Raw genomic sequence first — 13,512 nt, 5'->3', positions numbered from 1 at the left:
TACTTCTGCACTTTGGTTGGACGTGGGTTGGGTTGCTTGCTAGAGAAAGTGAAGGTGGAGAGAGATTTATTCAGACCATGAAACCTCTGCTCTCCCAGAAAGGTATTTGCTTGGCTTTCTCAGAGACAACCCTGAAAACGACATATTTGGCTGAGTATTATGACCTTTATCCGCACTGGATTCAAATTTATCAAGTTATTATGGAAAGTAAAGCCAAGGTGGTGGTTTTCTATGGAGAAACAAAGTCTATGCTTGCCTTGAGAGACATAGTATCTCTTGGTGAATTGGAAAATGTGACCAAGACATCCTTGGGCAAGGTGTGGATTCTGACAGCACTGGTGGATTTCCCAGCACTGACCTTTCAACTGAGCATGGATATGCAAGTCTTCCACGGTTCCCTCTCCTTTGCAGTTCATTCAAATGTTGTACAAGGATTCAAATCCTTTCTTCAGGCACAAAATCCTTTTGAGGAAAATGGAAATGGCTTTGTCAAGCAGTTCTGGGCACAGGTATTTCTCTGTTTATTTCCAAACTCCAATACAGAGGAGCAGGACAGTGGAACCTGCACTGGAGAGGAGAAGCTGGAGAATCTCCCTTCGTCTGGCTTTGAGATGAGCATAACAAGCCACAGCTATAGCATCTATAATGCTGTCTATGCCACAGCACATGCTCTACATGCCATGTTCTTGTCAAGGACCAAATACAGGGCAGCGGTGGAAGGAGGGATGCAGGAGCTTCAGAAACTGCAGCCTTGGCAGGTAATACCTATCATAACATACAATTTATTTGACAGAAAGGCAAATAAAGGCATGGAGATAAGAGACTGCAAAACCCTAACATGTGCTCTTTTCAGTGAACGCCAAAATATTCCACTTCCCTTTCGGAAAGATTGTTCACCTGTTTAGCAAGTTACAATGTGAATTTGGTTTGTTGCCCATTTGCTCCCAAAGTGAAGGGAAGTGACATGGACGAAGCCTGGTAGGACTGCTTCCTCCATGGCATTAGCCCCCTTCATGTGTTGATTAGATGTCTGCATGATGGTTATTTGAGGCTGTTTACCCTACGATTCTCTTCCGTGGGGTGTGACATATCCAAGCAGTGGGAACTGAAAACAATGCATTTTTCTCTCATTTCTTCTTGGTTGGGAATGCATTAGGATTTTCCCTATAGGAGAGAAAGGAAATCATTGGCTCTCTCTGTGAATGCTCACCTTACGAACTAATTCCAATGAGTGGATTCTGCTTGCATAGCATCCCTGCCAGTACTGAACGTTGGAGCCATCCTGAGTGTCAGTAAGGAGAGACATATGCATTTCTTCATAGTTCCTATTTTTCTTCCAATGCAGCTCCATCCCTTCCTTAGGAGTGTCTCCTTTAACAACACTGCTGGAGAAACGGTATCTTTCAGTGAGAGCAGGGAAGTAGAAGCTGGCTTTGATATTACCAACCTGGTCACTTTTCCAAATAAATCCTTCAGGAGAGTCAAGGTTGGAAGACTGGGTGGGGAGGCTGTCCCAGGCCAGCTGATTTCCATTGATGACAACAGAATGGTGTGGCACCAAAGCTTTCACCAGGTGAGGCATAATTCCTACATCCATGAGAGATGGGAAAAGAGAATGTTTTTGCACTTATAGATCATTGGTGCAGCCCATCCCTGGCTTTCCAGCCTGATTCAATATATTTTCTCTGCACTACATAAAATATTATCATGACCAATCAATCAATCAATCAATCAATCAATGAATGTATAGATATTATCTAAATCTAAATCTAAGATATGTGGAATCTGCAGTGTCATCCATTCCTTCAACCAACAAAAACAAGATGCTTTGTAATATAATGTTATATACAGCAGAGAGAAACCTCTTTTGCGTCTATCAATATTTGTAGATCATTCTTGACACTATGCGCCTGTCCTCTCAAAGAAGCAAAATTTTAAACATGTGCTATGATTAGAAAATCGGGCGTGGACCAGTTATTCCCATTGTGCATGGGTACAATGGATGCAGGGCTGGTGAAGATAAACTCTGAATTTGCTTCCCAACTTGAGCCCTCATGCATTCTTTTTGGGTGCCTGAAGAGAGCACAAAGATGGTCAGGTTGAACGCACTTTTTTTAAAAAAAAGCATGAACAGTAAAATGAATAGTTTGACCCCGAGTTTGGAATAAGTAGTTTAATGTCTTCCTATTTCTAGTTGGGGGGTGGGTGGGGATAAATGCTAATAATTTCTCTGTGCTACAATTTTATGTATTTATTTAAATGGGTAGGTTCCACCCCTTTCTGTATGTAACTCAAATTGCCCTCCTGGTTCCAGGAAGGAAAAGAAGGAGGGGGAGCCATTCTGCTGCTATAATTGTGCTCCATGTCCTCAAGGCAAGATTTCATCCCAGAAAGGTAGGAGACACAATATATACATGGTACTTTTCAAATGTATAAAGGAAACATCTGTGATATTTCTATTTTAACCTTAAGAGTTTCACACCGGTAGCATTTGTACTTGCTGTCCAGAACATCTGAAATCTGAATATATTATTTTCTCTCCAGACATGGATGACTGTGTTGGGTGCCCCGGAGATTACTATCCACACAGAGACCAATCGCAATGCATTCCAAAGACCATCAGCTTCCTGTCTTTTAAAGAGCCTCTGGGGATGAGCTTAGCATTGTTGGCTCTTTCTCTCTCTCTCCTCACACTGGTGGTCCTTGCCATCTTCATTAAACACCAGGACACACCACTTGTCAGAGCAAACAATCGGGACCTCACCTACACTCTCCTCACTTTCCTCCTGCTCTGCTTCCTCTGCCCATTCATCTTCCTCAGCCCTCCAGAAAGAGTGAGCTGCCTGCTCCGACAAATGGCTTTTGGCCTTGTTTTCACAGTGACTGTTTCTTGTGTTCTGGCCAAAACGATCATGGTGGTTCTGGCCTTTGTGGCCACCAAACCAGGATCCCGAATGAGGAAGTGGGTGGGGAAAAGACTGACAAACGCCATTGTGTTTTCTTGTTCCCTTATCCAAGCAGGCATTTGTGCTGTGTGGTTAGTAACCTCTCCCCCATTCCCTGATTCTGACATGCAGTCTGTGATGAGGGAAATCATTCTAGGCTGCAATGAAGGGTCAGTTGCCCTGTTTTACTGTGTCCTGGGCTACATGGGCTTGTTGGCCATTCTCAGCTTTGTTGTGGCCTTTTTTGCCAGGAAACTGCCTGACAGCTTTAATGAGGCCAAATTCATCACCTTCAGCATGTTGTTGTTTTGTAGTGTTTGGATCTCCTTTGTTCCAGTCTACCTGAGCACCAAGGGAAAACACATGGTGGCTGTGGAGATCTTCTCCATCTTGGCCTCCAGTGCTGGCTTACTTGGTTCCATCTTTGCCCCCAAATGCTACATCATTGTGTTGAGGCCTGATTTGAACTGCAAGGAGAAGTTAATAAAGAAGAAATAATAAATTAACCTATCAACTCTGTTTATTTGTTCTATCGGAATATGGGCAAATTAATCTCCCCTTTTCTACATCCCATAACTATGTTATATTTTATCTGTTACAATTCCTATGTGCAATTCCTTTAAAAATCCTCTGTGGTCTCTCTGAGATAGGGGTCCTCAACCTTTTTCCATGTTTGGGTGCATTTGGAAAACTAAGAAACTGTCATGGGTACTGCAAAGTATTAAGACCTGACTAGAACACCAGATGACGGTTAATTAGAAGCTGAATGAGAGAAAGCCGATATTGGGATGCTTAAAAAGCTTCTGCTTATTCCTTTGTGATTATTTGGTAAATAAGGTTTCAGTGGAACTGCTACTGACATGATTCATCAGTCTCATTGGGGGACACTATATCAGGTTCCAGAAAAAGGGTATAAACCACTATCTACCTCATGCTTCACTCACAACTTGGCTTTCAGTTTTCCTTCTTGTTTTCACCTGCCTTATAATGAACATGCATAAACCGGGGGGGGGGGGGGTCATGGCTTGTGAGCAGGTATTTCTTAGGGCTAAGCAAGAGTCTTTAAAAATCTGTAAGTGTACTTTTTATGTACACCAAATACTTTTGAACTGTTGATTTATTTGTCAACTTATATTGGACCTTTGGATCCCTTTTGCTTCAAATGATTGGTATGGATTCTTGAGAAGGAGGTTCTATGTTACTGCTGGTCTGGAGCAAGCTTTTGTGCTAATGTGGATATCCTAGCTTCCCTGGGTAGTTAATACCTTGTTCCTTTATTCTTGCTAGATGGTAAAAGCATTGGGATGTGTTATTGCACCTCATTCCTGACAACACCCTTTAACCAAAGGATAACCAGGGAAAACCAACCCTGACAGCACCACAGCAAAGTCACCCAATATTCTGGGTCATGGAACTCTGGTTGGATGCTGGATATTCTTGGGATTCACCAAGACGAAAAGCTTGCCTGCTGAGCCACAAGCCCACAAGTTATAGCCATAACCAAGCAGCTACATACCAGATTCAGATGAAATCCTACAATAAGAAGTGAAAGCAGCAAATGGAAGCAAATACGTTATTCAGAGACTGCAGCACCAAACAGAACCATCTTAGCTTAGAATTACATTTAAGGAAGATACCAAGACACTCTTGGAATTTGAGCAGGGCCCCAAAACAGCAAAAGCCAGTATACCTCACCATAATTACGAACCTTTAGAATCATAGGCCACGCCAGCAGGCTTTATCCAGAAATACATGGCCTATTGCTCTCTATCAGTCTACCCAAGAAGCACAACATTTAAGGTCCTAGCTGGTTGCTACAAGCTCAGAAACCATGGCTCTAAGAAGCCTCTCTTGGACTCCTATACCAATAATTTGGAGCTTTCACCACTGTAACTAAGCCAAGTGCTACTGCCTCTGTTTTCTGACTGATGTATGGAGAAACACATGAACCTGACCTTTGAAGAGTTTGTAAGTAAGCCAGTTTTCACTGACCAGATGTGTGGTCCTTTTCAATGCTAAGGGGAGAGGGAAGTTTTGGAACTCGTGAGGGTATATTTTTAAGACCTAACAACCTATATTTCCACACTTTACTTTGCTGAATATTTTGTGATTGAAAATATCTGCTGGGGATCTCTCAACAAAGAGCACTTGCCCCAAACCTGGATCTTGGCATCTAGGGAATTCTCCTTTTTTATACTTAATTTATCTCACTCCCTACACAAATCATCTGTCATAACTCAATCTCTTTCACAATTTTTCAGTTTTAGTATAGTTGTCAGTAAATTAATGAACAGATGTTCAGGGGGCAGAATTTGGAGATCAGACTGATCATTTCCCTGTTCAGATGAAGCTTTTCAGCACTGATAGCAGACTGGACCACTGTTCTGTTCTTTTCTTCCTCCTTGTAGTTATTTTTGCATGCTCTTTTGTTGTCCCATAAACAGACAGAAACCACTTTTGATGAAATAACACAAGCATGTGCTGGTGTTTTTTCTGGTCATTTTGTTGTTCTTGATGTAGAGAGACCTAGTTATCATCACAGCTGTAATTATCAATCTCGCCATGACTAAGTCTCTAATGAATAATGTCTCCATAGATTTCCAGACAATACCAGCCAGAGTCTAAACATGGGCATAAAACCCCTTCCTGCCATTCTAAGCAAGGGAGAGGGAAGAGGAAGAGGGAGGATTTCTGCATTTCTCTTTTTTGAGGTGTAAAATAGGATTTTAATCTGTGAATTGGTAGGGAAGTGCTGTTCCTGTCAAGGCAGAATATTGTACTGAGCGTGGTTCTGAAGCTAAGGTTCATTTTCCAGCTGGAAATGAGGGTGTCGGATGAGAAAGAATATTTGCCTCAGTATGTTGCTGTTTGTTGTGCCCCTTCTCTTTCATCTGCCTCATATGGTGTGCAAACATACACGTTGCACCATCCATGATCTGTCCAGAATTCCACATGAATACTACCAACCTGGTGATCTTATTGTTGGCGGACTTGCTTCTCACCTCTTTACCAATTTTGACAAAGTAGACTTCACAGAAAGGCTAACCACACATCAGCTTCTTAATACCTTGTAAATACTTCATATATCAAGTAATCAGGTGATACAGAAATATTCTCCAGCTCACCAGGCTTACTGAGAAGCCTGTTCCACTGATTTTAGAGGGATTTCCTTCCAGGCAGAGGTGTCGCGGGGGGGGGGGACCATCTCAGAGCTGAAGAGTTGGCTTGGAAGGTGGGAAATGGAGATCTGAGTGTGTCGTCAGTGAGATGAGAGAGTCTTTCTTTCATTCATGTGTTCTCTCCTCCCCACATCCCACCAAATTTCTTCCAAGAAGAGTTTCACAAGAGGAGCCACAACTTAGACTTACCTAGTTTAAGATGGAAAGCCCTTCTCTGTTCTGATTATTGAACTTCACCTCTGAAAGTTTGGGGTGAATTGTCTTAAAAGCTCACCTCTCCTTTGAGGTGAAATTCTCATTCAGATGTTCTCATCCAAGTCAGGCTAGTTTTTATGACCCTCCCAGTTTAAAATGTGTCACAGGTTTAAATATGATGAGAATAACTCCATTAAGCCTGGCTACCTACTTCTCTGCATTTCGATACAGCTTTTGTTCTGGGATCAGATCAGTACCTGTAAATAACCTATTTGTATATGTCTAAGCCCAAAGGGCAGCCCCTACACTCTATTTGTATCATGTTAGATCTTCAGATGAAGGGGGGGTTATTATTATTAGTAGTAGTAGTAGTATAATTAATCAGCTTCATGATTTCAAAATATTTTATGGCTTCTGTTGATGTCTCTGTGTGACTGTCAATGTCTGTAGCCTTGTAGTGTAACTATGGTGCAGGCTTGTTTGATGACAAAGGACTTGTGACAGGGGAAGAGAGGGCATTTCATATATAGACATAGGCTGGATCAGGTCCATTCATTCCAATTGGCCTGGGCATCAACAGACTAATTGGCTGAAGGTTCTGATCAGCCAAGAAAAAGCAGTTAACTGTCAGTTGGGAGAAGTAAGGAGGGAGGTGTGAGGGAAAAACCAAAGAAAGCTGTGAAAGTGGACAGCTGAGGTTTAAATATTAAGCTACTTATCCCCAGTGTGTTAACCATATTTTGTGTTGAAGATCAGAACAGGTGAGCTGGTGTCTATTTCAAGGTAGGAAGCTGCCCAGTTCTTACAAATCAGCTCACATTTGAACATGAACCTACCAAAATTTGCTTGCTCTAAAAAGTTATCTAAACCAAAAGAGAGCCATCATTTGAAATTTATACTTCTCCAGATTTTGCAGTGGAATCTTCTAGCCAAGTCATGTATACAAAAATGCAAATACGGATGTAAAGTTTCCATCAAAATGCATGGAAATGTTGGCGCACGATTTCTGTTCTCATCCTGAAGCAAAGTACTTAACCCGAGGTACTATTTCTGGATTAGCAGAGTCTGTAAACTAAAGCGTTTGTAACCTGAAGCGTCTCTAACCTGAGGTACCACTGTTCTAATAAAAGTGAGCTATAAGTATAAAAGTGGGATACAATGTATTCCTTCAGGGGAAACTCCTTTGCATATATAATAGGAAAAAAATTCAACTAAAATGCTGAAGAATTGTCAAGCCCCCCCCCCCTTTTTTTTAAATTGCATAGCATATATTTCAAATATATAGCATGAAATTCTCATTGCAGTGTTGTGCCAAAGAACTACCAGCATATTCTGGCCTTGATATTTGCTGTCAAGAAGATCAATGAGAACCCCAAGATCTTACCAAATATCACCTTAGGATTCCACATCTATGACAGTTACTTCAATGAAAGGATGACATATCAGGCTGCTCTGAATCTTCCCTCCACACTAATACCCAACTACAAGTGCGACACCCAGAAACACCTGGTGGCAGTTGTTGGGGGACTGGACTTTGATACCTCCCTCTACATGGCAGACATATTGAGCATCTACAAGATTCCCCAGGTAAGATACTGCCTTGGACTCTTCACACTCAATCACCATGATCTTTTCTATCCAAAAAAGTTTTGTAGAATTGTGACTAAAAAGGAGGGTAGTCCTGCTCTTCACAAAATGTGTTTCCTGTGGGCTTTGCAATTAAAGATGTCTGCTCTAGGTGGGCAGTCCTATTTCTCCTTCTTAAGTACACTTGCCTTTTCTCTCTGCTCTAGGTCCGAGCACTGCCTCCCCTGACTCCTCTAACTAGTCTGGTGTCCCAAGTGCAGTGGATGATGTGGTCCTATTGGTATATTGAAGGAGGATTCAATGGCAGGCAGCAAAATGTATTAGGTGTGACCTGGCCTCACCCAATAAACCAAGAAGTGTGGCCCTCTAGATATATGAGGTTCAGACAAATTAGAGCTTTCAAAGGTCAATACTAGGATTTTCAATAGGTGACTTTCTCTTTATGTTTGGAAATGGTTCTGTACAGAGCTTCTACTGAGGCATGCAGAGAATGGTCTGGATTGACTTTGCACTTTGGCTCATGTGTTGGCAGAAAGGTGCCCTCTTTTCACTGGAGGTGAAGGAGTCATGACCTACACAAGATTGCCAACAGCAGCTTACTACTCTATTGCCCTCATGCATTAACTAGGGCGGGGGACAGCAGCAGTGCAGGAAAGCAAGGAGGATGAACTGGGGACACGATGAGGAGAAAGGAAAGCAAAGCAGGGCAGCACTCCATGGTGGCCAAATCGGCGACCCTCCCAACTTTCTGGAGTCTCCTTCCTGAGGCAACTGGCTCATCATGTCTCCATGGCAGGCAGGCGTTGAATACACATACAGGTCTTCTTCTGCATTTATGAATTATGCCTCTTTATTCCCTTTAGCTCACTTATGGTTCCTTTGCTCCAGAAGATCCTGGTCATAGCCAATCTACTTCCTGCTATAGGATGGTGCCCAATGAAGCCCATCAGTACACTGGGATTGTTGAGTTACTTCTGCACTTTGGTTGGACGTGGGTTGGACTGCTCGCTGTGGATGATGACAGTGGAGAGAGATTTATTCAGACCCTGAAACCTCTGCTCTCCCAGAAAGGCATTTGCTTGGCCTTCTCAGAGACAACCCTGAAAACCACATATTTGGCAGACTTTTATCATGTGCAGTCTGACTTCATCCAAATCTATCATGTTATTATGGAAAGTGAAGCCAAGGTTGTTGTTTTCTATGGAGGAACAACGCCCATGATTCGCTTGCGAACAATGCTAGCGCTAGGTGAAATGGAAAATATTAACAAAACATCTGTGGGCAAGGTGTGGATTCTGACAGCACAGGTGGATTTCACAGCATTGACCTACCAAATGAGTTGGGACATGCATGTCTTCCACGGTTCCCTCTCCTTTGCATTTCATTCAAATGTGGTACAAGGATTCAAAGCCTTTCTTCAGGGACAAAATCCTTTTGAGGAAAATGGAAATGGCTTTGTCAAGCAGTTCTGGGCACAAGTATTTCTCTGTTTATTTCCAAACTCCAATACAGAGGAGCAGGCCAGTGGAACCTGCACTGGAGAGGAGAAGCTGGAAGTTCTCCCTTCATCTGGCTTTGAGATGAGCATAACAAGCCACAGCTATAGCATCTATAATGCTGTTTATGCCACAGCACATGCTCTACATGCCATGTTCTTGCCTGGGGCCAAATACAGGGCAGCGGTGGAAGGAGGGATGCAGGAGCTTCAGAAACTGCAGCCTTGGCAGGTAATGCCTATTATAACATACAAGTTATTTGACATGGGCAGTGAAGTGATCTCTTTCAGCTTTTGCCTTCCAGAAGAAGGTACAGGGTTATAAAGACTAGGACTAGCTGCCAGAGAAACAGTTTCTATTCAATTGTGATTTTGGTTTTAAACACAGTGTAAGGTAGTCTCTCGCAGGTGGCGCTGTGGATTAAAGCCTCAGCGCCTAGGACTTGCCGATCGAAAGGTCGGCGGTTTGAATCCCTGCGGCGGGGTGCGCTCCCGCTGCTCGGTCCCAGCGCCTGCCAACCTAGCAGTTCGAAAGCACCCCCGGGTGCAAGTAGATAAATAGGGACCGCTTACCAGCGGGAAGGTAAACGGCGTTTCCGTGTGCGGCTCTGGCTCGCCAGAGCAGCGATGTCACGCTGGCCACGTGACCCGGAAGTGTCTCTGGACAGCGCTGGCCCCTGGCCTCTTGAGTGAGATGGGCGCACAACCCCAGAGTCTGTCAAGACTGGCCCGTACGGGCAGGGGTACCTTTACCTTTACCTTTAAGGTAGTCTCTATGGGAGTCTATTGTATTTAATTATGGGGTATCAGAGTTTTTAGGGGGTTAACCAGGCTGGGATAGCTGGGATAGCATGCTTGCTGGTTTCTGAATGTCTGATGTAGATTTTCAATTTCGTTGTTCTGTATGGGACAATGATAATAAAGATTATCATATCGTATATAAATGTAGAAGACTAAACTGAAAATTTAAACTGAAGTACTAACTGTAGGCTATGATCCTCCGCTTAATGTACGCAGATAAGCTGCTCCTCCAGTTGTTAAGCAGTAGCTGCGAATCCTGCACTGTGCTGCTTCTTTGTTAATATGTACCTATGTTTATAGAGAAACTGTAAGTGAAGGAGAATCTGATCTCGCTCTGTCCTGCTCCATTACAAGCAGTTTCTGAGAATCTGATCTTGCTCTGTCCTGCTCCATTACAAGCAGTTTCTCTTCACACAAATTAAGGGGAGGATCCAAGCCTACAATGAGAGAAGGTGAGAGCAGTTCAGAGAATTCACATGTAGGCTGAGTTTCCCCAAAACCAAAAGGCTTTGTTGCCCATCTCCTCCCAAAGTGAAGGGAAGTGACATAGACGAAGCCTGATAGGACAGCTTTGTTGTTGTTTAGTCGTTCAGTCGTGTCCGACTCTTCGTGACCCCATGGACCAGAGCACACCAGGCACTCCTGTCTTCCACTGCCTCCCGCAGTTTGGTCAGACTCATGGACAACTTACTCCATGGCATTAGCCCCCTTCAAGCGTTGGTTAGATGTCTTCATGATGGTTATTTGAGGCTGGTTACCCTACGATTCTCTTCCGTTGGGTGTGACATATCCAAGGGGTGGGAACTGAAAGCCAGGATTTTTTCCTCATTTCTTCTTGGTCAGGAATGCATTAGGATTTTCCCTATAGGAGAGAAAGGAAATCATTGGCTCTCTCTGTGAATGCTCACCTTACGAACCAATTCCAATGAGTGGATTCTGTTTGCATAGGAGTCCCTGCCAGTACTGAACGTTGGAGACATCCTGAGTGTCAGTAAGGAGAGACATATGCATTTCTTCACAGTTCCTATTTTTCTTCCAATTCAGCTCCATCCCTTTCTTAGGAGTGTCTCCTTTAACAACTCTGCTGGAGAAATGGTATCTTTCAGTGAGAGCAGGGAAGTAGAAGCTGGCTTTGATATTACCAACCTGGTCACATTTCCAAATAACTCCTTCATGAGAGTCAAGGTTGGAAGACTGGGTGGGGAGGCTGTCCCAGGCCAGCTGATTTCCATTGATGACAACAGAATGGTGTGGCACCAGAGCTTTCACCAGGTGAGGCATAATTCCTACATCCATGAGAGATGGGAAAAGAGAATATCTATAACATTGCATTCCAACTGATCGCACTCAATTTGAGATATTTGTTCCCCAGATGAACAGGTTGAGCACACTTTTTTTAAAAAGCATGAATAGAAAAATGAGTAGTTTGGCTCTGAGTTTGGAATAAGTATTTTAGTGTCTTCCTATTTCTAGTTGGGGGCCGGGGAAAATACTACTAATTTCTGTGTGCTAAAATGTTTATGTGTTTATTTAAATGGGCAGGTTTCACCCATTTCGTTATGTAACTCAAATTGCCCTCCTGGCTCCAGGAAGGAAAAGAAGGAGGGGGAGCCATTCTGCTGCTATAATTGTGCTCCATGTCCTCAAGGCAAGATTTCATCCCAGAAAGGTAGGAGACACAATATATAGATGGTACTTTTCAAATGTATGAAGGAGACATCTGTGATATTTCTATTTTAACCTCAAGAGTTTTACAATGGTAGCATTTGTAGTTGCTATCCAGAACATCTGAAATCTGAATATATTATTTTCTCTCCAGATATGGATGACTGTGTTGCATGCTCTGAAGACCACTATCCACACAGAGACCAATCGCATTTAACATTATCAGTTCCATACTCGCACCATTAGCAGTTGCTTTCCAACACATCCAAAATCTGAATGTATTATTTTCTTTCCAGACATGGTAGACTGTGTTGCGTGCCCAAAGGACCACTATCCACACAGAGACCAATCACAATGCATTCCAAAGACCATCAGCTTCCTGTCTTTTAAGGAGCCTCTGGGGATGAGCTTAGCAATGTTTGCTCTTTCTCTCTCTCTCCTCACAGTGGTGGTCCTAGTCATCTTCATTAAACATCAGGACACACCACTTGTCAGAGCAAACAATCGGGACCTCACCTACACTCTCCTCACTTCCCTCCTGCTCTGCTTTCTCTGCCCATTCATCTTCCTCAGCCCTCCAGAAAGAGTGAGCTGCCTGCTCCGACAAATAGCTTTTGGCCTTGTTTTCACAGTGACCGTTTCTTGTGTGCTGGCCAAAACGATCACGGTGGTTCTGGCCTTTGTGGCCACCAAACCAGGATCTCGAATGAGAAAATGGGTGGGGAAAAGACTGGCAAACGCCATTGTGATTTCTTGTTCTCTTATTCAAGCTGGCATTTGCACTGTGTGGTTAGGAACCTCTCCCCCATTTCCTGATTCTGACATGCAGTCTGCGATGAGGGAAATCATTCTAGGCTGCAACGAAGGGTCAGTTGCCCTGTTTTACTGTGTCCTGGGCTACATGGGCTTTTTGGGCATTATCAGCTTTGTTGTGGCCTTTTTTGCCAGGAAACTGCCTGACAGCTTTAATGAGGCTAAATTCATCACCTTCAGCATGTTGTTGTTTTGTAGTGTTTGGATCTCATTTCTTCCAGTGTACCTGAGCACCAAGGGGAAATACATGGTGGCTGTGGAGATCTTCTCCATCTTAGCCTCCAGTGCTGGGATACTGGGCTCCATCTTTGCCCCCAAATGTTACATCATTGTATTGAGGCCTGATCTGAACAGCAAGGAGAAGTTAATAAAGAAGAAATAACAAATTAACCTATCATCTCTGTTTATTTGTTCTATCAGAATATGGGCAAATTAATCTCTCTTTTTCTACATCGTATAACCATGCTGTTAAGACCATTTTATTACATGACCCACTATGAATACTGAGTACATCTGGGCAATTGTAAAGTTAATTCTCTCTTACCTCTTGATATCTCAAATACGTTAATTAACCATTCCTTTTGTATTTTCTCATCATTTTTTTCTTTATTACATCTATATACCACCCCTTCAAATAATTCTTTGTTTCACATATTCACATTTTTTTGGGCAGTCTATATATTTCCATATCTGAGGTGTTGTTCTATTAGGAGCACAAATAACAGCTTCTGCTTATAATAATAATATTATAATAATTTATTATTTATACCCCACTCATCTGGCTGTTTTCCCCCAGCCATTCTGGGCAGCTGCCAGCACAATATTAAAATAC

General features: G+C 42.9%; 1 protein-coding gene and 1 long non-coding RNA gene across 2 annotated transcripts in view; one reads left to right on the top strand and one right to left on the bottom strand.

Annotated features, from left to right (window-relative positions):
• The window catches only part of LOC310830297, a 63,139-nt gene that overhangs the window by 28,412 nt on the left and 21,215 nt on the right, over positions 1–13,512 (bottom strand). The window lies entirely within an intron of this gene.
• Positions 1,472–13,070, top strand: LOC310830266 (vomeronasal type-2 receptor 26-like). The gene is made up of 7 exons (XM_083710018.1): positions 1,472–1,573; positions 2,268–2,394; positions 7,624–7,906; positions 8,770–9,633; positions 11,247–11,474; positions 11,745–11,871; positions 12,164–13,070. The coding sequence occupies exons 2-7, from the start codon at positions 2,363–2,365 to the stop codon at positions 13,060–13,062; spliced, it is 2,433 nt and encodes an 810-aa protein (XP_083566144.1). The 5' UTR covers positions 1,472–1,573; positions 2,268–2,362; the 3' UTR covers positions 13,063–13,070.

This window comes from Podarcis gaigeae (genome assembly GCF_964106915.1).
Source record: "Podarcis gaigeae genome assembly, chromosome: 13".
NCBI lineage: Eukaryota > Metazoa > Chordata > Lepidosauria > Squamata > Lacertidae > Podarcis > Podarcis gaigeae.
Note: the sequence above shows the minus strand (reverse complement) of the source record. Positions and strands in the feature narration are given on the sequence as shown.